We start from the raw sequence: 25,571 nt of genomic DNA, 5'->3' as shown, positions 1-25,571 counted from the left end.
ATACACCTATTTAAAAAACCTCTTACATTAGAATATTTAGTTTTTGGCCAATGTCAATTTTCACTATCATGATATCTTTGTTATAGCACTTGCGTAAACAAGCGAACATAATCCAAACACATTGGCATACATTAAGGCAATGGTCATTTGTGTAATAAAGGTTTAAATGTGTCCTAAAAATAAATGTTTTCATGAAATTCATGTGTTTTATATGTCGCTATATAGAAATTGACCTTCAAAAATACAGTAAACCTACTTTGAGAAATATTCCCTGTAGTAAAAAGTGTGACAACTAGCCCCGCTCTCCACTTTATAAAGGGAAATATGTGGTTTTATATCATACAATATGTGAATGTTATGTGAAAACTATGTTTTCACAACAGGGTACACATTATCCTATAAAATTGCCTCATTTATTGGTAAAGTTACGACCATGCAGAGCAATTTTTGCACCTAATCACTAACATGAGCTTGTTACTCATACCATTACAGATACATCACCATGTTTTACAAGCTGGCAGCAGATGTTGTAGGTTGAAAGTTTCCTCTGGCTTTCTCCAGATGTAAACTCTGTATGCGAGGCTGTAAGAAATGTTGTGGAAGGTGACACCTCATTTCATAACGTTTCTTACTTTACCCTTGGATGCAAGAGGTTTCCAAATAGAGGTACTTAATTAGAGTTACAAATAGAGTGAATTAATTCTGCAGACATTTCGTTTGTGGTACTTTTGTGGTACATAGCCACTATCCTGTGAAATGTATGTCTACACTGGTTGTTGGCTTTAACTGTTCCTCTTTACAAATACTGCAGTGGAAATACTTTATAATAACTTTCATTAATAAATCATTAACATACTTTATTTAATGCTGAACAGATGATTAGTTAATGTGTTTTCAGATAATTAGAAATATGGAATATAATAATGTGCATGTTAATATTTTACTAAAATTAACTAATGATCTGTAATACTCAATCATGTACTTACAAATTTGATTAAACTTTCATTATATGACTTTGCACTTTTTAACATCTATATATGATTTTAACTAATGTTACATAATGATTAACAGATAATTTGTTAATTTACATTTCAATGCATACAAATATCTTTAAACTTATTCATAATTGATTTATATATGAGCTCATGCACTTTTTTCAGAAATTATTTGTATTTGTCACTGTATTTGTCATTAAAAAATGATTTATTAATGTTCAGCTAATTAGTAACAAATGTTTGTAAAAGCCACACATTTACTGTTTGTTTGATGATGTATGTAAGCCTGCTTTTACTATTTACTCATATTTAAAAATAATTTATTAATTATTTGTTCATGTTTTTGCAGTACCCAATCTAACTATAAAATGACTCATACATTGTAAATTATATAAATGTTTACTAATTATTATTTAGTACCTTTATGGATATTTTTTTAATTATAATAATAATTTCTGAAATCAGTTGTAAATTTAAGTGCATGAGCTCATTTATAAATCATTTATGAAAATGTTTAAACTTATTTGTAAGCATTCAAATGTACTTTAACAAATTATAATGTTCACCATTATGTGACATTTATTAAAATTGCTTATAGATGTTAAAAAAGGGCAAAGCCATATAGGAATGAAAGTTTAGTAACATTGCAAAAATTTGCATTACATAATGCTTAACAGATCATTAGTTCTGTTAAGCATAATTTAATGTTTGTTAATTATTTATTAATACGTTTTATAAAGTGATACCATTCCAGATACCAATTTAAACTCCTTTTCATGCAGTGTTTTATTTATGTGTGGTTATTATATATTCCAATCACAAAATATCACAATGGAAATCAATTGGCTCAATTGTACATCTTTATGTTTGCTGTTCATTTAAATTTTAATCATATTGTTTGGCCTACAGTTAAAAAATGACAATTATACAAATCTAGCCCAAGCATTGTTTATTCATAATGTTTACAGGAGTAAATAAAGCACTAGCCTTCTATCAGGGAAGATATGATTGCTTCTGGTTTACCTGTCTAAAAAACGAATGAGAGTGAGATGAAACTGGTCATTTTTTATCAAGAAGCAGAGTGCCTGTCGGTTAAAGTGGCAATGGCAGATACTGTAACCTGTAAGTAGTGTTGTCAATGGCCCGCTCCGATGGACATGAGCATATTGATCTCTGACTTTCAGTTAAATGTTCCTTGAGGGGGTTTCATGATAGCAGCTCCTGTCTCTTTTTTTCTTTTCTCTCCCTCACTTGCTTATCACATTACATTCACAAATCAATGCAGCACTGTAACAAACCACAGGCCGTCTATAAAACGCCACCACAGATTTCCAGTGTAGAGATAGCGGCAGAACACTGCTTCATTTCTCTTCGGCTGAATTATTTGTGTCCTCAACCACTAAATCATGTTGATTAAAGCTTGTCACGGATTTGAAATGAGGTCCTATGGGGTCACTTGCAGCAGAAATGGCAGTTTATTGGATTACAGGCTTAATTTGATTTTCAGCGACAAGCGTGCATTGTAATGGCGGCCTCCCTGGAGAGCAGTCCTCTTTACCTGACTCTTGAACCTTCCTAGCACTTCAACCATAGGGAGAAAACACATACACATGTAAACACCCTTCACACTTCATAAAACTGACTTTTTTATGTGAAGCCCTTATACTGCATTTACAAGATATTCACATTCATCTGAGATGCAATAATGCATTTGTGTGGTCTTTTAACAAAGTTAATAGATGATTTTGCAATTTTTCATAATTGTCTATGGATTATGAATTTCATAAGAAGTAACAGGAAGTGACTTCATCAGTTAGTCCTTCCATTCATCACACACACACACACACACACACACACACACACACACACACACACACACACACACACACACACACACACACACACGTTGGTGCAGCTATCATGAGGACTCTCCATAGACATAATGATTTTTATACTGTACGAACCATAGATTCTATCCTATAACCCTAACACTCACAAAAAACATTCAGAATTTTTACATTTTCAATAAAACATCCTTTAGTGTGTTTTTTAATTGATTTGAATTATGGGGACACTAGAAATGTTCTCATAAACCAAAATTATAGCATAATACCCTCATCATTTTGTAACCAGTTTGTAACCTAAAAAAAGTCCTCGTAAACCACTTAAACCTGCCCACACACACGCAAACATACACACACACACACACACACACACACACACACACACAGTCACACACACAAGTGCACACACGCACACACACAAACACATTGGTGCTGCTATCCATGTGAGGACTCTCAATAAACGTAATGATTTTTAAACTGAAGGAACTATATATTCTATCCCATAAACCTAACCCTCACAAAAAACTTTCTACATTTTCACACACACACACACACACACACACACACACACACACACACACACACACACACACACACACACACACACACACATAGGCAAAACCTGACCTTGTCACACACATATGATTAATTAAACTTCAATTAATCCATAATACAGTATTTCTATTGTAACTAAATTAAAATTCAATTGTTTCCACCATCTTATTTGAATTACTTTCACGAGGTTACAAACTACTAAATGCTAAATAATGAATTTATTCACAAAATGTTGCCACACCCCATCATTCAGCAATCAAACAACTTTTGTCCTCTTAATTCAGAACAACTGTTTCTGTCAATCTACTACACATGTAGATACCACAGATGTCTAATAGCACAGGTTGAAAACAGGAGAAATCATTTGGAGAAGAGCAGCACAGCTTTTGTGTATTATTCCCACCTAAAATCTCATTAAGTGTGACATTGAGGATTAGTTCAGACGGAGAGGGGTATAGAAAGAAGTCTCCCACAAATAGCTGTGAGCAGCGTCTTGCTGGCTTTTGTTTGTCATCATTAATTCTGCACTGAAATGGCTAAGAGGAAGTCCCCGATTCACTGATCAGAAGAGGCCCCTTGAATATGACAGCAGGACAGGTGTCCTCTCTTCTCTCTCTCAAACTCACTCACTTTTTCTCTCTCCATCTTGCTGCGTCTGTGTTCTTCTCTCTTGCCTTCTCGGCTCTTAATTGGGGTGATTGGGCGGTGGGGCCATCTGCGCTGCTGACAAAGGGAAGCCTGCTTTGATTTATGGAGCCCCAGGCCACATTAGTCTCAAGATTTCCACAGTAAATATCAGCGCTCAGCAGTGGAGTTGGCTCAGTAAAATCTGCATTGCTCAGGAAGAGAAGTGTGGGTTCCTCCTTGGGAATAGTATTGAGAAGATTTGAGATGATTTTTCACCGTTACATTTCAGGGTGCCATTTTAAAGTGGCCATATTCTACATTTTTGTAGCACTTGTAATGTTAAAGGGATAGTTCACCCAAAAATGAAAATTCTGTCATTATTTACTGTTGTTGCACCAAACATGTGTCACTTTCTTTCTTACAAGTAACACAAGGATAATTTTATTTTTTTTAAATCTTCGCATGGTTTATTCACCATAATATAAGTGAATAGTGACTTTGTCTGTCAGGCTCAAAAGATGACAAAAATACCATCTTTTGCATGTTATTCCAAGTCTTCTGAAGCAATATAATCACTTTAAGCTATGACCAAAACAAATTGTAAATTGTTATTCACTCTAGAAATGTTCTTAAAATATGAAAGCAACATTGAAACTTCATTGGTTTTCATCGTGTCTTGTGAACAAACATGTGATATGACAACATTTTTGGGTGAGCCAAGACTTCTTACCCCAAACACAGTAATAATTTAGTTTTATATGATTTATTTCCACCCTTCTCTGATCCTTTGAATTAAACAGGCAACAGTTTTTGCAACAATTGGTTACTCTTAGTATACTGACATAATTTCACAAGTGTCAACATAACATTTTTCCATTTACCTCTAGTGCATAAACTCTATGTCGATACTTCAAATGTCACAAAAAAATGGTTTGGAAACACTTTTTGTCGAGAAAATATACATTAACACAAAAAAGGTAGTGTCACATCATGACAGAATTTACATCACATGTCCTCACTCACCACAACAAACAGCATGACGGAGAGATCTGCTTGGACTGATGAGGAGACTGATCAAGTTTTCCCCAAATACATCTAAGAGAATGATGTTACCTCTATTTTTGATGGAAAACGCCAAAGGAATGCTACAACATTCCAGGATTTGGAAAGAAAGATGGCCATTCACGGCTACAATAAGCCTTGGCATATTCTTCGGAGCAAATGGAAAGTGCTTAAACAACGTTATCTGGCAGAAAATGTTTATTTTTTACTTAGTGGTTCTGGGGGGAAAATGAGAACGAAGTTTACGTTTTTCAATGAAATGAAACGACATTATGTGGTAGCCTACCTTATATTTTCTGATTTGCCTATTATTGGTTCTCTTGAAAATAAAACATGATATATTTATAGTGCCTCAAACCTTGAAAACAAACTAAAGTTTCTGGGTTGTGTAGATCATCAACCCAATGATTCACTCACCACCTCAGACAGTGGAACGAGGGACTCAACTTCTGAGCTGCCACAGTTGGACGTGCCTGATGAAACGGTGCCAGAGGATTCCAACCCACCAAGAACCTGGAGGTGAACTCAACAATGTACTCTAAAAAAGAAGCAGTTGTCTGAGGTTAAAGCCCTATTTTAGGATTTTCTCGATCAGCAGTGTGAGCAGGCAGAGAGAGATCAACAAGCCATTCAGTCCATTGCCACCGTCATCTCTCATTCGCTGTTAATTGCTTTGAGCATTGTGCTAATGCTGCAGAAAGGCATGCTAATGCTTCTGAGGTAATGGCTGGTTTAAGGCACCCAGTGGGTTTGCACAACCAGCACGGATGCTCCAATCAACCAGAATCCCATCACTCCTACAACCAAGCAAGCACTTCTGCACACCCGTCTTTGAATAGTGCTTCTAACATATCATTCAACACATACTGTATCTTAACTTAGATTAAGTTAGTCAGATGTTATTGCTTATTCCATGTTTTATACATTTTAGATGTAAAATTGTTATCAGAAGATTCTGGAATGTTTTTAGTTTTTTTGGCTGATCAACAAAGGAATTGAGATTTATTTCCTCATAGATTTCTCAAGTTTGCCTGCAGAGAATGTCTCCGTTTCATGCTCTTTAAAACAACTTAAGGTACCTCTTTCATTTGATTAAAAAATGGCACAGTTTTTTAAGACTTTTTTTCTTGTTTTATTCAACAGAAGACAAATATGCTAAAATGAAAGGATTGTTAATAACAAATGTTAACAACATGACACATTGCAACTGTGTTTTTTTTTACTGTAACATACTAGAACATGTCTTCTTTTGAAAAGCCTAGTAGTTATCTGATATATATGTGTTACCTTAAATGTTCTGCTTTTACAACAACACTTGAATCCTTCAAGATGTAGGCATTCAAAATGTGTTTTTAACAACAACAAAAAAAAAAGTTAAAAAATTGATTTTTAAGACAACAAGATGTACACAACTGTTTTTGTTGTTTTGTTTGTGATTTTAAATTAATAGTAACAAGTCTCAAATTTGGGAATTATACTTTGTGAACTTTTTACATGACAGCCTAGTTAAAGTAAAAAATAAAATGGAAAGTTTACACACTGATTTATTTCTCAGAAAACACTACTGGCTTACAATTGCTTGCTACATTTGGACTATTATTGACAAAACATTGCGAACAACTGTTAACTAATAAAGTGGTTTTCAAGCTATAAATCAGTGTGCAGTCATTTAGCATTTTATCATTGTTTATTGTCTTGCACTTGTGCCCAGATAGGGCTAGATGTGCAAAGGCCTACTGCCTACCCAAATTAGATATGTATTGCATAATAGTGTCTCTGATAAATACAGTCTCTGCAGCAGGTCGCATCGTAAACAATGTGGTTGTGGCACGCATTCATTACATGGGTCTTCAGTAGGTGGTACAAATCGTTGCTTCTCCATCTCGCAGATGTTATGGAGTACACACACTGCAACAACTGTGGCCATGAACGAGTGTTGTAAATCCGAACATTTGCAAGGATGCGCCATCTTCCTTTCAGCCTTCCAAAAGTGTACTCCACCTTAACCTGCGTACCATTCAAGTGCTGATTGAAAGCTTCCTGTTCTTCTGGTAGATTGGGTCCAGAATAACCTTTGATGAGCCAAGGGAGTAGTGGATAGGCTGGATCTCCAGCCACCAATAAATGAACCTGGACTCCATCCATATTAATTGTAGTATGAGGGTGTATCTCAGGGTGTCTGAGTAAAAATACAGCAAACTTGATTATCTATTACTGATTATATAAATGTTTTATTTTTTTAATGACAAATATTTCCACCTATATGCGAAATTCCTTCCCAATGTTATTAACTAAATATTTTAATACCCCAAAAAGTTACTTTTTCTTAATGTTCCCACAATCGTTAGCTCATCACATCTTGGTACTTAATACATAGTTCAAAGGCAATTTATTGTGTGTGACACATTGCTTGCTCAGTTAAGGGATGTTGGATGATCTTTTCAAGGTTAAGCTTACCTGTACAGATCTGAAGCTGCAAAATGGGCACTTCCATGAGTGCCAACACAAATGTCTTGTATGATGCACATGTCATCCACAAGTGCCTGAAGAACAATGGATGGCCACCCTTTGCGATTAATGTAATCACGGTAGCCGTCCATTTGGGGAAGAATAGGGATGTATGTGCCATCCAAGGTTCAGTTAATTGTCTCAATACTCTCTCCATTTTAAAAAGATTTGTGGAAAAAAATTAGGGACATCTGGGACGTAAAAGGTGCACAATTTGAAATAAACACAAAAATCTGTATGGAAATGCCTCAAGGGCAGATTTCTTTAGCACTAAACCAAAACTTAAGCGATAATGTGTTTTTTTCAAGGATGATGTCATTACGCACACCATTTTATCGGCAAAAAGCCAGTTGAATGGAAACGAGCAAGAGACAGCAAATTTCGCTTACATTTTTTACACATTTTTCACTTTGTCGATAACAGAATAGCACAAAAAGTGGATGGAAACTAAGTTAATGTTGTTCAGGGTGGGCCAGGTTGCGGAATACTGATGGATATGTTATGTAAATGTGCTTTCAGTTGTGACGTCACAGTCATGACTATTTTTGAGAGGTACCTCATCCATTTTCCTATCCAGTTATTCCTCAAACTTCTTAATTTGTTTCTTATGAATGGTGTGACAATAAAAATATAGACTTTCTGGTCACCCGAGATATGTAATAGCAGAGTTGGGTGACTCGAGTTACATGACTTGACTCGAGTCTGACTCGAGTCGCAAATTAAAGGACTTGTGACTTGCTTGACTAAATTAAGAAAATTACTTGACTTGACTTTGACTTGAGAACCAGTGACTCGAGACATGACTTGACTTGAATGTTTTTTTATTATTAATATTTTCAATAACGTAATGTAAAAATTTATGAAATGTGTTTAAAAAATATTGCAACATCAATTAATTAATATGCAAAAATGTAAGTCCACCAGCACCACTGATCTGATCTGCATCTGTATTCCATTGCACTTTTCCTAGTAGGGAGTTGTAAAATCCGACGTTGAATGGAACGCAGCACACTTTTAAAAACTTGATCTGAAACTAAATGATCCAGCAGCCGAATTTAAAATTAGAAAACTCCTGATGTTGCAATAACAATGCAAAAAGCACATACCAATTTACTTAAAGTGAAAATCAGTCCTTTCCTGTTTAATAAATTAAGCAATCACCCGATCATGCAGAACATCTCCCATTTTTAAATCCATAAGAATCTCTTTCTCAACGGCAATACCAGCAGTGATGACAGCCGATTAGTCAGCAAGATGCTCCCTTTCAAATAACATCACTTAAAGTGTGATAGCATCACTCAAGGCCAGCTAGAATGCCTCAACCAGGACATATCCTACAGATCACACCCACCAAGAACAAATAAATCAATCTGATTGGTTGATGAATCTGACAATCTGACTTTAGTTGCTCATTCATTTGCACTGTTGAGGGATTCTGTGGAAATGCTGAAGGCCTGAGAAGGTGGAGCTCAGGCTCACTCACTGCTTCGGGCATGTGATTTGTGAAACAGTTGTCACACTTCGATTGTAAGCATCAAGGACTAAATTCTGACTGGATAAACTTCTCTATTTCTTTGTAGATTAATTAAGAGTGGAAGCGATTAAAAATACATAGGCAAAAAGGTGATTGAGAATGAAAGGATGAAAAATATTTCTTTATTTGGCATGTTACGCCAACAGAGAAGGCTTTGCTAGCCCTGAGAATGCGTCACTGATATATATATATATATATATATATATATATATATATATATATATATATATATATATGGTGAGCATGGTATGACCAATTGATTAGGATGGATGGCTGGGGGAGAATTATCACAATTAGCTGGGAGAGAGCTAAAGAGGAGCCAGAGCTGCAGTTCAAGAGAGAGAGAGAGAGAGAGAGAGAGAGAGAGAGACGCACAAAGCTGTCTGTTTGTGTGTCAATCATTTCTTGATTCGGGCTTAGTATAAACAATCGTGAAATGAACTGAACTGCGAATTCAGTATCGTGAACTGAACCGAATCTTAAAACGAGTGAACTGTTAAAGCCCTAGTATATACTGTATATATGCAAGTTTACTATTACTTGATAAATATTTATTTGTTTATTACAATACAAATAAGTAATACATTCTAAATGATCAGTATCCCATATGTGTGTACACAAACACATGCAATTTGAAAAAAAAGCAAAATGGAAGTATAGCAAGTACAACACATGAACAGTATGATATGACTACTGCCATTCGGTTGTGCTACTGAAATTCTGTAAGTTGTACATCTATTTACACCTATGCGTTTTAGGGTTAATAAATGGTCTGACTGAATTGGGGAGGAAGTTTTGCATTGTTAAATGAAATGCGTAGTTTTATCAATTGTAAAATACTTTATCCTATATCACTTTATATGCAGAGACAACTAGCCTATAAGTAAGCTATTTGTAGGTTGAATTCCCTGAACAGTGTAAACAATGTGACTCTGTGGCACTTTCAACATTGCTTTCTTTGGACGAAAACAGCACCATTGGCTCAACCAGTGGTATGAGTTTGGGGCCGGAATATCTGTTTTATAACCAGTGGCAGACAGGGGACCTGTTTGAAAACAATTATTGCAGATATGACACACTTCATTTTTAAAATACTTGAGTTTGTCTAAATGGTATGCTATAATCCTGTTTTCCATGTTATGCTCTTCATTGTGATCCCTGCTGAAAAGATAACATCTAAACCAGCCTGAGCTGTTTTTTTTTTGTTTGTTTGTTTTTTGTTTTTTTTGCCAATTTAAGCTGGTGTTCCAGCCTTGCACAAGCTGGTTTAGTTTGGAGGTCAGCTTGTCTTCCATCCTGACCAGTTGAAAAGTGCCCCACTTAGTTTTTTCCTAAAACCAGCCAACTGACCAACCTGACCAGGCTGAGAGACAAGTTAAGACCAGCCAACCATCTTAGACTAGTTGTAACTGTTTTTATTCCACTTTATCTTCAAAAAGCTTGTTAGAGCTTATATGTCATCATGTGAAACTATAGTTATTATGCATGTTGTTAAAATGTGTTTGAAAAGAGCTTGCTGAAACACTGTTTTAATATTTCCATTTGGGTGTTTCACAATAAGATAATGCTGAAAAAGCTGTGTCATCCCATATTCTCTGAAGCATTGGACAGTTTCTGTATGGTCTATTGTGCAACATTTCTGTTGCTATACTGACTTGATTGTGTATCAGGGGAGTGCACGGTCATTGTTACAAACACACACTCACTGATATACACAAAGAGCATGACAGCCTGCTTTAACGGCGCGTCTAACAGCCTTCTTACAACACCATTAGGCAGTTCTAGTACATGGTCACAGCCTGATATTCCAGTGCTGCTTAGCAGCTGTCCATGTCTTTCAGCAGGCCTCTCGTGTCTCCGCCCCAGCGGCCCATCCTAAAGCACGGTGCTTAGTTATGTCGCTAATGGGCCTGTGCAATACCTCACACTCCTACAAACCAATTGCACACAGCAGGCAGTAGGGAAGGGGGGTTGCTAAAGCCTATGAGTGCTTTGTTAGCAGAAGTGGATTTAGTTGGAATCCATCTTCATTTTTGCCTTTCCTTGTCATTTCTCTTGTGCACAGCATGGGGTACCTTGTTTAAGTGTCTAGGTTTTGGATAGAAGTGAATTGCTGAGGAGTAAGGAGATATGCACCATTTTATCTCATCTCCTAGGCTGTAAATGTTGTATGGGATATACCATAATGATCTGCTGAACATTTTATAGCATATTGTTTTGCACGGTGGAAGCTTTGGGCTCGACTTAGCGATTTTATTGACAAGGGCTGTGTTTACTCTGGAACGTTTATCTCTGAATTATATTATGATCCGTTATATGGTTTTCTACTATTCCCTTCTCAATTTGTGTGTAGTGTAGTTCTGTTGTATAAAAGGAAGTGGTAAAACATGTGCTCAGGGTCACAGTTGACAGCATTTTCTCTTATAGCTGTTCCCTTATTCTCTTACCAGTCTTTTTTTATAAAAGCTATTATCACAGTGGGCATTATCAGCTGGCATCTATTCCACCTACTATTTTGAATATCAAGTCTATAAAATAAGTTAACTTAACATGAGTAGCTGCTTAAAGTTATTATACAAATTTAAAAACATGACACAGTAGCACAGAAGTTATTATACAGTATATACATTTCAGTATATGGGACTTTTAACAGTCAATGCCGATACTGATATCCAGGGATCAGGGTAGATGATAGCCTGTACTGTAAGTTGTATATATTTATTTGATATTATACAAGTCAGTCCAGCAAATGTAATGCATACTAATTTGTAAAAATCAAATGAACACTTATTTTTTACACAATTTATTTAGCTCAAAATTCACTAAAATTATTTGAAAATTGAAAATATTTATTTCAGCTGACAAGACTGTTGGTAGATTTTGGAACCATACTTCCTTCCTACCTACACTACTCTGCAAACATACACATTTCTCTGAGATTTCTCATTTCGTAGGAAACCCCTTGAAGCCAAAGCTGTGATTTTAAAAAGTCTAGTCTAAATGTTTTCCTACAATAAGATGAATACCTCAAGGCCCATTAAGACCTGAACACCTGCACAAATCGTTTGAAACTACTACAATATAATGTGTAACTTAAACATCCCTGCATTGGAATCAGTGCATCAATAAACACTGCAGTTGACTTACTGATGCATATTAATACCTTAATTAGAGCAAATTAACATTCAAATGGTAACATAAATGTGTGGCAATAACGTAATTGCATTTTCAGAATTAGGCTGTGTAATTATTCCATTTAATCTGCTATCATTAATTACCACCGAATCTAACTAGTTTACTATAAGCAATGTCTAATGTGTGCTGTTAGTAGGGACTGCACTGCAGCTATAGAGCAGTGTTAATCTCATCAACGAAATCACTGATGAAAACAATCATTGACAAAGGGTATTTTTTGTCAACAAGACGCATCATGACAATAATCAAATTATTTTATTAAAGCATACAGTTGACGAAAATATGATGAGAAAAAATAATACTGCAAGATATTAAGAAATAAACAGAAGACAAAATATCTAGAGAAACATCTGATTATAGTAGAATATATTAGATATGGATTCATCAAATAATCAAATATGTTGGGATGCCCCCCGTTTGAGCTGCGTGAGTTAAATGCTCTGAACACTGGCAAATTGAACCACCTTAAAATGGGTTAATTGCCTCAATTAAATGCACATGAAAATTTTTACTATAGCCACAACATATGTGAAATATCACAACTTACATCTGCACAGACAATGAAGTGAATGAATAGGTGAACTTGAACTAAATTATTTGCTAATCATAATATGCTTAATTTGTGTTGCGTAACTTGCTTTGCAAATTCTCTGTTTCGTAAAAGACACTACACACAATGCAATATTAAAAATTGTAAATTGTATGTTTACAATTTACAATCGTAACAGTTGTACAGTATTTTGGATGTACCCTATCTTTTATGTTTTATACATGTTTGAATTAAGAAAATGTATACTTTTTTAATCAAATGCATTAAAAAAAAATTTCTAAATGTTTGAATATCGGATTAAATCCGTTAGTTTGATAGACTTTGTTTTTTTGTTTTTTTTCATTTTGCACTTTCTCATCAATTAAATGATATTATTTTGGTTGACTAAAATGATGTGCCATTTTATATGTCATTTAATATTTATTAATTTTGAAGGACATTTTCATCAAAAGACTAAAAATATGACTAAAACAAAAAACTGCATAAAAATGAACACTGCCATAGAGCATGTATTTCAAGGTCAAATACGGTCAGCGGTATTGAACTGCTCACAACATTTTCATTCTCCCTTTTTCCACCTTTTGTGTAAATTTCAGTTAGAATTTGGCACACCAATCTGCACAAGATACATGTTTAAAAATCAGAAAAGTAACAGATTTGAATTTGGAGATGTTAGGCAGAATGTTAGCCACAGTCACCATTCAGTTTCGTTACATCTTCTTTCCAGTTTTGTTGACTTAGGCTGTGATTCAGCCTAACATTTCTTTTTGTGTCCCTCAGAAGAAAGTCATAACATAAGAAAGTTTGGAACAACATGAGGATGAGGATGATGACATCATTTTCATTTTGGGTGAACTGTCCCAATTAGAATGCTACCAATATGGTCTGATCTCAAGTGAGCGCTGAAGTTTAGAAGTAGACAGACTCATTAAGAATCACACCATGCACACACACTCGTGTACACATGCTGCTCTTGCTGACCTGATGCAGTGCAGTGCCTGGGGGAGCCCAGCTGTTTGCGCCTGGCTGGCCGACTGTCAGCGGGTGAGGTGGGAAGGGCTTGGCTGTGACTCCCACCCGAATGTGTTTACCAGATGCACTGTTGCCTCAGGTGAGCACTGCAGCTGGCTCCATAAAGCTACAGCAGCCAGGCTGGATCCAAGCCCAACACAGACAAGATAGACTGGACAGACCAAGGCGTACGTTCAGACATTCTCTATGTGTGCAGGCTCTATGCCCAGGAAAACTGACTCCAGGCCAGTGTTTTGCTGCTGGTGCTGTCTGTTAGTGAGCTTTTTAAGGTTGCGCAAGGTGGACAGACTATCCGTAGACATAAAGTTAATGTGTGGTCACACACTGAACTTTGTGCTGCATTCACTTCAATTTATATGCATAGAGAAAATGTTATCTCTCTATTTGTACAGAGAAAGTCAATTATACAATCTAAACATCTGATTTCTCTTCGCTCAACATAAAAAAAGAACAAAAACTTTAAAGCTGCATGCAGTGTTGTGGGAAAGTGGATTTGATGGTATATTTGAACATTTTGAATGTGTAATTATTGGTTATTTGGTTTGCAATTCTTGTTAAAAACAGAAGCCCGTTTTGCATGCTCAAAGCCTAGTGTGACATCATTTGTTGATCATAGGATTTTAAATTCAACTATTTTTTTAAATGACAGAGCTGCAAATCAATAATTTTTTTTTACTTATTAATGCTCATTAATACCCTAACTAGCACAACTTAAGATTTAATATCACCATGGTCATACACTAGATGTGTACTTACCATATAAGAATGAACATGTGGATATCAGGACTGCAATACAAAAATGTTCTATCATAAGGCCATGTCCATACTAATACATTTTGGATGTAAACACAGTGCTTTTGCTATATCCACTGAAAACAGGGACATTTAACAACACACTCTAACAACTAACTCTTTTTCAACTGAAAATGTATTAGTGTAGACATTACCTGAGTCTTAGGCCAGAAACAATTTTTTACGCAAGTACGCGTATGCAGATACAAGTGCTTGGACAATGCATCATCAAAACCATTAAACTGGATGTGTCATAATTATTAGGTAAATTGCTATAAATATATTGACTTTACCTTACATTTTCAGCAATATTCTCTTAAAACTGTTGCTCTGCCATGACAGTAGTTGACTTGAAAGACAAAACACCATAGAAGCGGACTGTTCGCAATATTGTCTTTTATAGCTCCCCTTGTGGCAGTGCTGAGAATGCAACACATGCTTGCATTGTGTTTTGCATTGTGTTTTACATTGTGTTTTACATTGTGTTTTACATTGTGTTTTACATTGCGGTCTGGCACATTTTGAAAAGCAACAACACACAATAGCGAGCTTGCATATCTAGAACCATCTGCGTTCACGTACATGTGTAGAGTATGGTTTAACCTAACTCATTACATTTAGGAAATGAGATCCTACCTGAAATTGCCATGGTTGCTAGTTCATGATGTTTCTGTAATGCAGGCTCAGGAGATCAGTTTTTACATTGGTTACAAGGTTTGTTAATAAAAAGTTTGTCTGTGCTAATCCATTGGCTGATGAATACATAAATGTGAATGCAAGTTTTTCCCTCAACATTTTGTTAAAACAAGCTCAGATAACCACATGATAAAGATCCATTTATCAAAGCGAGTGCCCTCCCATTTGGTCAAGCTGTAGTGAACTTCACACCAATAGCTCCTTGAAACTTGCTCAGCCTTGGAATGTTTGTATTGCCCCTTCAGTAATTAACCATTAATAAATAATAACTCTGTCTTTAATCATGCTCCCAGAGTGCAAACCATATATTACTCTCTTTCAGTATGGGGCAAGGCCTGACTTGCCTCTTACTCCATACATGAGGAAGAGTAATTGTTCTGCCTTAGTTTCCTCTGAAACATATTTAAACTCTCTCACCAAAGGACCTTCATCATTTTGAAGTGTGGGTGCTTGTCATCAGGTAAAGGTGCATGTTGCATATTATTGGGACTTTGAGTTTCGTGTTTTTTATTATTAGTCAGTTGATTTAAATAATTAATCTTCTGTGTGTGTGTGTGTGTTTACATCTTAATGCATTTAATCCTTTTTTTAAAGCTGCACTCAGTAATTTTTTCCTCATTAAATACATGTATTGTAATTTTGCAATATATGTAGGAAATCATGGCCACTCATATGAGATGAAGACTCTTCAATTCTACATGAAGAGGGTCCGCTCATGGGATCTGCCATGTTAGGATCACATGACCAGCCAAATACTACTCACTCAATCTCAGTAACAATGTTATTTGACACTTTCACTCATCGATTAAAGTATACTTAGTCCAAGATGACACAAATACAAAAGTTACTGAGTGCACCATTAAGGGTGGGTTGGGTTTGGCAATTTGTTTGGCTGTATAAATATATGTAATATATACTGTATAAAGACACCCGACAGAGATATTTCGGCAACAAAGCTCTGTATATATTGCACAGAAAACAAAGGATCAAATATTACTAAAACGGTATAAAAAACACACATTCAATACAGATATTTCACTCAATGCAAATCCTCAATAAATAAAACTGACCCACCCAAGAACCCAACGTTTTGACTAGTCTTTAGAAATCTCATAATTAAATTGTTATTATATAATATAATAAATGTCTTAATATGTGCACCCTCATATTGGTCAAAACCTCTGTGACTTTCTTTCTTCCTTGGAACACAAAATGTTGTTAGGCAGAATATTAGCCTCAGTCACCACTATTATTGTATTAAAAAAACGAGCAATGTAAAGGGTGATTGAAGCAGTAAGTCTGCCTAATACAGTATCTTCTTTTGTGTTCCATTGAAGAAACTGAAATACATTGTAAGTGAGTTTTGAGCCGATCCAGCTCAAAGATTTTTTAGGCAAACTTCTCCTGATTTGCATTTCGAAACCCTCTTAAAGTCAGCTATCGATTACCTTTCAGTTTCGCAATGTGAGATCCTTAAGTGAGCCGCATGACCCTACTCCCTCACCCAGCACTGTGTTTAAAGTGGCCCTGCATTGCCCTTACACTCCTACGTGCTGTGAGGCAATTCTGTCCAAAGGGTCAGCCTGATTGTTAGCGAGACCTTATTTTCTAACTATCGATCTGAGGGGTAGCCCTTGAGATGCAAAAAGCACCGCAAGACAGATCTGCTGTCAAGTCTTACAGTAGAAATCAGGCAATCAATGTCATAGAGCTCTGCCAGGCCCTGTGTGGACCTAATTCCACTCATCTGCACTAAATGGAGAGAACCCAATGCTTCATCAATCATCAATTCAAGGAGCACCGGCTGGTTAATAGTCTGCTCTTTACTCAAAGAATAGTCACTTCTATTGTCAGGGAGGGCCAGCGGAGATCCTCTCAGCTACCACACAATGTTGAGGAGGTGCAGGGAGGAGACATGAGACAATGGCGTTGCAAGTCTGATTGCTGTATTCTTTTTTTTTCTCATTTGCCATGCTCCATTCCATTTCCTAGATGGCTCATGTCAGCTAACACCATTCCAAATTGAAGCTTGCAGCCTCGATCGATTATCTTTTTCCCCATACTAATCCATTTGATCTGTCTGTTGAGTGAGAGACTACATGATTGTGTGTGGATGAGGGGTCAATATCTCCCGAATGAAAGTGTAATATCCACTTAATTTGTTTTCCTGTCATGCAGCACTGGATGAAATGCTCACTTGTTTTGCATTATGTGTCTTTTGTAGCTCTTTAAGGTTAAGCCTGCTCAATAACATCCTCTCCATCTTAATTGTAGGTTTCAAGCGCCCATGGTTCAATCCCGGGGAAATCGGAACTGGTCAAATCAGGAAGCCCAAAGTCGACACTAAAGCACATATGGACAGAAAGCAGTAAGGACTTGTCCATCAGTCGACTTCTTTCACAGACTCTACATGGCAAGGAGAATGCAACAGCCCTGGATCTGCACTATGATACTCCAGAGCCTTACTCGGAGCAGGACCTGTGGGACTGGCTGAGGAATACCACGGATCTGCAGGACTCCAGGCCGAGAGCCAAACGGCGGCCGATGGTCAAGACCGGCAAGTTCAAGAAAATGTTTGGCTGGGGAGATTTCCACTCCAACATCAAAACGGTCAAGCTCAATCTCCTGATCACCGGAAAGATCGTCGATCACGGCAACGGCACCTTCAGCGTCTACTTCCGCCATAACTCAACAGGCCAAGGCAATGTGTCGGTCAGCCTGGTGCCACCCACCAAAATTGTAGAGTTTGACTTAACGGCCCAACAGTCAGTCATTGACGCAAAGGATTCCAAGTCTTTCAACTGCCGCATAGAATATGAGAAGGTGGAGAGGGGCTCCAAGAACACACTCTGCAACTTCGACCCATCCAAGACATGTTACCAGGAGCAGACGCAGAGCCACGTGTCCTGGCTGTGCTCGAAGCCCTTCAAAGTAATTTGCATTTACATATCCTTCTACAGCACTGATTACAAGCTAGTTCAGAAAGTCTGCCCAGATTATAACTACCACAGCGATACTCCCTATTTCCCATCTGGCTGATGGTTGCGCCTGATGGTGAGAAGGACAACAAGGCTAAGGCAAAGGATGGAGCTCTCTCCCCATCCATAACAAATACATGTTCCCTGTACTGTTCTTACCATGCTTACATGGCCCGGATCAAATCAAGATATAAAAAAATATAAAAATGGCTATTTGCACAAGTACCACACAAAACTTTCATTTGAAGGCACGATGTTAGGCGCTCATTGTCATTATTACTTTTATTTAATTTATTGCTTATATCTGTTCATGTTTTTAGGCTATTGATTTATCACTGGGGTGTTGCTTAAATGGCCATGTAAACTCACAATTGTGGGTTGTAGTTGAGTTTGGCATTTTGTCCTTTAATGTTCAGTTTTACTTTAGAAAATGTCTTAGTGCAAGTGTTTGATTTCTCAGAATACATGTTTGATTAGTTTTTTGTATTAGTAATTATGTGTTTCTTAGAACTGCCAAGAAACTGTAGATATGACTTTTTCTTTCTGTGTAGTCAGTAGTTCGCCTCAGAAGCAATGTTGCAGGAGAGTTATTTGCAATCAGAATTTCAATGTTCTCTCCACCTACAAACTTTTGAAGATCCCAGGAGTCCCCACGCTTTCCTGAGTAATTCCTCCCAGACAAAGGGACCTGCCTGAGTCCTGAGTGAGACCCGAAGATGAGGTGGCGAGAGTGGTTTTGTTCTGCTGGCTATGATCAGGCCTTAACTACAGGCATGTTTTCTACCTATGAAAAAGAAGCTGTACTGTAGTCATTCTGGATTGTTCAGCCCCAACTGTCTCCTGTAGTTTAATAAGATCCAGGAAGGGCTGGAAGGCTTGCGCATTGTCACTTATAATATACACTGTAATGTAATGAATTCTATATCCTAGAGCCTAATTTGTATGAATGGTTTGTATTGTACATAGTTAATCCTGATGGAGCTGCTTCTGTATATGCCTTCATTCATTGTCTGTTAAAACCCAAGCCCTGCAATCTCTCTCTATTTCTCTCTCTCAACACCCCATCCACAAATAATGCCTGTTCTTGGTTCCTCAGACGAAGAATCTGATGTTGCTGATGTAGATGTGATCTCCATGAAATCCATTATCTTGTACAGAGGGGCTGTAAAACTGTCAAAAATATATATTAGAAGTACTTATCATCTGTATGATCATGTTTACTTTCAGGGGAACAAAGGGGATGGAGATGTACAACTAAATAAAATACTGAAAGTTTTATCAGGTGAATGTTTTGTTATTGTGAGTTATTCTATAAAATATATAAAATCATGTTTTTAGTATAGCAATGCATTTAAATCTATCTATCTATCTATCTATCTATCTATCTATCTATCTATCTATCTATCTATCTATCTATCTATCTATCTCAGTGTTTGGCAAACTTTTTTCTGCCACTGCACACTTTTTAAGACAAAAATATTATACGGTACACAACTATCCCACATAGGCTAACCATCGTCAATATTTTTCCTTTTCAAGATCTAGATCGATCGATCGAGCTATCTATCTATCTATCTATCTATCTATCTATCTATCTATCTATCTATCTATCTATCTATCTATCTATCTATCTATCTATCTATCTGCCTGTCTATCTGTCTGTCTGTCTGTCTGTCATCTATCTATCTCAGTGTTTGGCAAACTTTTTTCTGCCACTACACACTTTTTAAGACAAAAATATTATATGGTACACAACTATCTCACATAGGCTAACCATCGTCAATATTTTTCCTTTTCAGGATCTTATCCATGTTTTCTGTCCATCCTAGTAGCGTGTTTACTTGTAATGTTTGAAGTTCAGCTATGCAAAAACAAAAAAAAAGTCACATAGGTAGGCTACTCTGTGTGAGGTCACAGGTGGCAATAGCACTAAATGGGTACTAAAACAAAATGTCAGTAAAAACAAATTTGCTTCTTTTCTAATTTGTAGATTTGTTCTTGCATTGCCACAACAAATTACAGGGATGCAAACTCATGAGGGGTGAAAAAGGTAAGACAATCACTGTTTATCATAAATTCTGGGGATATGTTTTAAAGAATAAGCTAAAAGCACCAATTCCAGCTATTTTAGTGATTCAAGTTTACAATTGTGCAGAATTATCTACAAAATAAAGAGCATTTTGGTGAGGCTTGCTTCTGTTTCACAAATTTGTTCAATTTTATTAACTGATTAGTTCAGTGACCCCTTCTGGAAATGTCACTAGGTGGCGACAAATGAGCGTCTTATGTGCTATGAGTGAGTCAGTGAATCATTTTGAGTAGTTCATGACTGAAATCTACCAAGAGACTTTATAGTGTTTAAGCATTAAAAGAACAGAGCAGATCTATAGTCTTCCTTCAGTCTGAGCATTATTTTTCTTCCAAAAAGACAACAAAAATAGTCTAATAATAGTGAGTTTCAATCCTTACCTTCTGCTTTATTAAATCTTGCATGGCTACAAATCTACTGACTTCAGTATAAGATTTATAAACACAAAGCAGATCTAAGGTATCATTTTCTTTCATTAGCGTTTTTAAACTACTGAGCATGGATTTTTATCAGAAAAGACCACAATAATAGACAATAATAATATTTATGAGTTTCAATAATGTTCTTTCGTCATTGTAAAGCACATTTCACATGAGTTGAGTCGAGGCGTCAACGCTCCGTTCAACGCCATCGTCAAGCGCCGCATTGCCCTTCAGATGACAAGAGTTGCAGAAAGCGTCACAGAGGAGAGATTTTACCAGTTTGCCACTTACAAAAGTGGGAGGTGTGCACAATAAACATTGAAAACTTGCATTTGGAATAGAGAAAAAATCTTGCAGTTGCTTTGATAGCAGAAAGTAATAAAAGGACTGGTTTATGTTCAGGTCTAAGTGTATTCTTGGTGAATTTAAAATAGTTCAATAACTGGGGATCTCTGATATTCGTAAATGATAAGGTAATATTGAATTAAAATATTCAATGTCTATATCAAAATTTTTTATATTTCTTGTTGCTTAGTACTCTCAAAGACATTATTGGTGAAGCAAAAACATGTGTGAGAAAAACAATTTGGTTAAATTCACTTCATAGACTTCACTGTATTCTGCAGCGCTGACGTAAGTCATGTGAAAGACCCTTAACGCTTAGAAATATCTGTCACTTTTGCACAACATTAATCATTGCTCTTCACAATTCCAAAAGCGACCGATTATGGTTTCAAAATGGCATTTATTTATTTTGTGGAATTTGATAAATTTCACAGCACACCTGACAATCTTTCACGGCACACCTGACAATCTGTCTACAGTTATTTAGTGATATTCAGTTAAAGGGATAATTTCATGAGAAATAAAGTTTCAGGGTACAATGAATCAAATTAAACTACGAAAACACTTTCAGATCCAATCCCAACCCAATCCAAAGAGCTTGTTTACAACCTCCACAACATTCTGATGTCAGATTGATGAATACATGAATACATGTCTGCTCCATTTGCATATTTACAAAGACTATTAGGTGTTCAGAAACTTGGCCCACCTGGTCACAGTGAGGTAATAAGGAGAGACTGCTTACATGGTCATAATACAAATGAAAATATGATTGTATTATTAACCTTGACTAACATCAGGGATGTGCACAGACATTTTGGGGGGCATGGGCTCAAGTGGGAAAAAAGGGCACTTCTCATAATTATTATATTTATTTTGGAGTTATTGGAATACATCATATGCTTTATGGGTGAAATGCTTCAGTTATTTTTTTTATCCTATTCACCTGCAGTGCCTTGTCAAATGTATGCAAATTAGCACAAATTTAATTAGTTAATGCCTCATTTGCATAACAATGTTGTGATTGTGGTGATGTTATTAGACTCAAATTTTACTGTATTAACCTGTAGTGTCTCCATCAAGTACAGTACAGTAGTCTGTATGGTCATAATATATTGCCTTAGCTAAACTTTAGCTAACTTATTACATTAGCTAGTAGCTCATGAGTCATTCATGTTAGTAAGACACAAGTTAACTATATTTGGCTTTTGGCTAATTAGCTGTACAGTCGAGGCACTTGTTGTTTAGTCTTGTTCATTACCACTCACCTTCACACAAGCCAAGAAAAATACAACTGGGATAGGAGCTGGGAGAGGCTGCTGCCTGCCTGTCTGTATGCCTGATGTGCCGATGTGCAGTGGTGGAAAGAGTACTGAAAATAATACTCAACTAAAAGTACTGTTATTTCTTTAAAACATTTAGTTTGAGTAGAGTAAAAGTACCTGTCCTAAAAACTACTCAAGAAAGTGTAAAAGAGTAGCTCATTTAAAAGTACTCATGAGTAGTGAGTATTGAGTACTGAGTTGCGAAAGCTATGCCCCTTTATAATAAAAACTCTATGCTGCAATTTAAAAAATGTAACAAGCATATTATAATTAACATTCCCTTTCATGGCTGTTTGCCAGAAAGAATAAAAAACTTATTTTATAGGTGTTTGTGACTGACAACTTTTAAAATACATCACTTAAATATGATAATGTAAACACTACATGAATCTGATTAAAAAAAAATATAATAAAATGGCGACATGATTACAGAAATGAAAAGATAATTGTTTTTGTTATAATATTATATAAATTTATATGAAACTATTATTTATATTGTCAAGTCAGTTCTCGCCTCCTTTCCATTAATCCCTTTACACTGGTGCTGAAATTCGGGAAGGAGGAGGGATGCGCCGTAGTAGAGTCCTCGCCACTACCATCCGCCCCAACGGAGCAGCCGCGGCCATCAGCCGGTGGACGGAGGACAGAGGAGCCCGGCCGCCTGAGTGTGGACGAACAGCCGCTGACCGCAAAGGAAGAAGGGGCTTCTAACCACCACCTGGAACTGTAAGGGCCACTGCCAGGGGCAGAGGAGACTCCTACCAGCCGCTGAAATGCAGCGGGGTGTCAGACCGCCGACCGCGAGCGGGGATGGGCTCTTGGCCTACCGTCTGGAGCGGGAGAACCACTGCCAGGGGCGGGGAAGACCCCTTCTGTTTCCCGAGAATGGGGCGGGGTGTTCCGTCCACCAGGGGCCGGAACACTGCCTCCAATCCATCCGGGGAGGCACGGCTGTCATCCGTTGGAGGTTGGAGGAGTGGCCGAGGACTAAGATACTGCGTATCGAAGAACCGGCGAGTAAGTGTTTTTCTCTCTCTCCCCTCTCTCTTCCACTGCCGCTCCGTGTTGGCCTTTCCCTCTCTTTTTAAAATGTTCTGTTAATTTGGCATGATCGCCGTTACGGCGTGTAGGTGCCACACTTTGTTTTTGTTTCCCTCCTCTTGTTTCCTCCCTCATCCAGGTAGACGGGATGACCTGCCGGCAGACGTGTGGAAGGTTGTACGACATACTGGGGCCTCCCCGGCCTGAGAGAATGAGGGAGAAATGTGGCAGGGCGGAGGGCGGGGCCGGGTCATGATTCTGCACACCCGGCCCCTAATCAGGCTGATCAAGCCTCAGAGAGGGATAAAGGCTGACTGGAAGCTGCAGTGCGAGAGAGAGAGAGAGAGAGAGAGAGAGAGAGAGAGAGAGATTTACGGACAGCTGTCCTACACCTTTGTGTGTTTGTCTTTTTGTTTCAGTTTTATATTAAACTATTATTTATATTGTCAAGCCAGTTCTCGCCTCCTTCATTTCATTAATCCCTTTACAATAAACATCTTATAAAAAGCTTTCAAAATTTTACCACCACTTTAAAAAGTCTGGAGGACTGAAACATTACTGAATCCCAGAAATGACCCATCACAGGTTTTTAGTAGTTTACTGAGGAGGGAGATTTAGCATTTTCAGATGTATCTGAGTGCCATAAAAGTAGAGAGACTGAGAATGGCAGTCTGATAGTGTCAGGTTTCATGAGCACAGACAGCCACAGATTCTCCGCTACAGCAGTTAGGAACACTGGTTCATTTTAAAGTGATTAGGGCCTCCGGCGGGAACAATCCACTGAGTTTAGCTGGCTTGCAGCTTATCAGTAATTAATGAGGGTGCTAGATTTGTCTTCTGGGGTTCTGCAGACAGATTCATTTTGGAGCAGTCTGAACTTTGCCTTGAATTTTCTGTTTCTAATCAGGCTACAAGATGAGGCTATAAACTGTTGGGGCACTGATTGTCAAAAATCACACTGTGACAGATTCTTTAACTCTCTTCTTGAAGGAGGAAGCGGGAGCCAGGTAAACAATCCACACAGTCTTTTATTTTACACACACAATGATCTGTTTTTCAGCATTACATTGCACACTCACACACACACACAGTCAGCTTTGTGCATCTTCTCACCTCAAACTTAAAAGGCTAGAGAGCAAGATACCAATGGGTGATCCACGTGTTGGCATCCTTCATGCTATGGAACCAATGAGGTGGTGCGTGGTCCAAACAAAGTGTGAAAGCACACCCCAACAGATAGTACCAGAATGTGAGTACCGCTCACTTGATTGTCGAACACTCATTCTCTATTGTGCTGTACCTAGTCTTCCTCAGTGAGAGTTTGCAACCAATATACCTCCTCCACCTCCACCATCTGGGACAGTACTGCTCCCAACCCCCTGTCTGATGCATCCGTCTACAAGATAAAAGGGAACGTGAACGCCTGCTGACATGGCTGGTCTGGATCTGATTTGGTACCCCCTTTATAATTAGATCAGTCAGTAGGCTGGTGATGGTCGAATGATTAAGTACAAACCTACAATAATATCCAGCCACCCCTAGGAACTGTATCACCTCCTTTTAGGTGTTAGGTCTCGGGCAGGCTGCAATCACTGCATTCTAATCAATTTGGGGCTGCACCTGCCCATGACCCAAGTGGAAGCCCAGATACCATACTTCCACCCACCCAATTGTGCACTTCTTTGGGTTTGCCTTAAGTCATGCCCATTTCAACAATCTCAGGACAACCCTCAGATGCCGCAGTTGCCGATGCCAATCATTACTGAAAATAATTTTGTATTTCAGATTTTTGTAAGCAGCATAAGGTCTGAGGTTTATTGGGATGGTAAGAGGTGCTCTCCACAAGTAACTGGGTTGACTCGATCAGTGGATTTTAAGTTCACCTCTGGTCCTCCCTCCTCCCTCTCCAGAACCACAATCACCAAAGACCGACTCTCTCCATGGTTTTAGGAGGTTGAGTTAGTAAATCTGATGTGCTCCA

The 25,571-nt window shown here is 37.5% G+C and overlaps 1 protein-coding gene across 1 annotated transcript in view; it reads left to right on the top strand.

The window, feature by feature from the left end:
- The window catches only part of LOC127620399 (neurexophilin-1-like), a 40,962-nt gene extending 21,319 nt beyond the window's left edge, over positions 1-19,643 (top strand). Inside the window, exon 2 of the mRNA XM_052093627.1 lies at positions 17,665-19,643. Coding sequence (XP_051949587.1) covers positions 17,665-18,429 — 765 coding nt within the window. The 3' untranslated portion in view covers positions 18,430-19,643. The remainder of the gene's footprint in view (positions 1-17,664) is intronic.
- The last annotated feature ends 5,928 nt before the right edge of the window (positions 19,644-25,571 follow it).

The sequence above is a fragment of the Xyrauchen texanus genome, chromosome 26 (genome assembly GCF_025860055.1).
Source record: "Xyrauchen texanus isolate HMW12.3.18 chromosome 26, RBS_HiC_50CHRs, whole genome shotgun sequence".
NCBI classification, from domain to species: domain Eukaryota; kingdom Metazoa; phylum Chordata; class Actinopteri; order Cypriniformes; family Catostomidae; genus Xyrauchen; species Xyrauchen texanus.
Note: the sequence above shows the minus strand (reverse complement) of the source record. Positions and strands in the feature narration are given on the sequence as shown.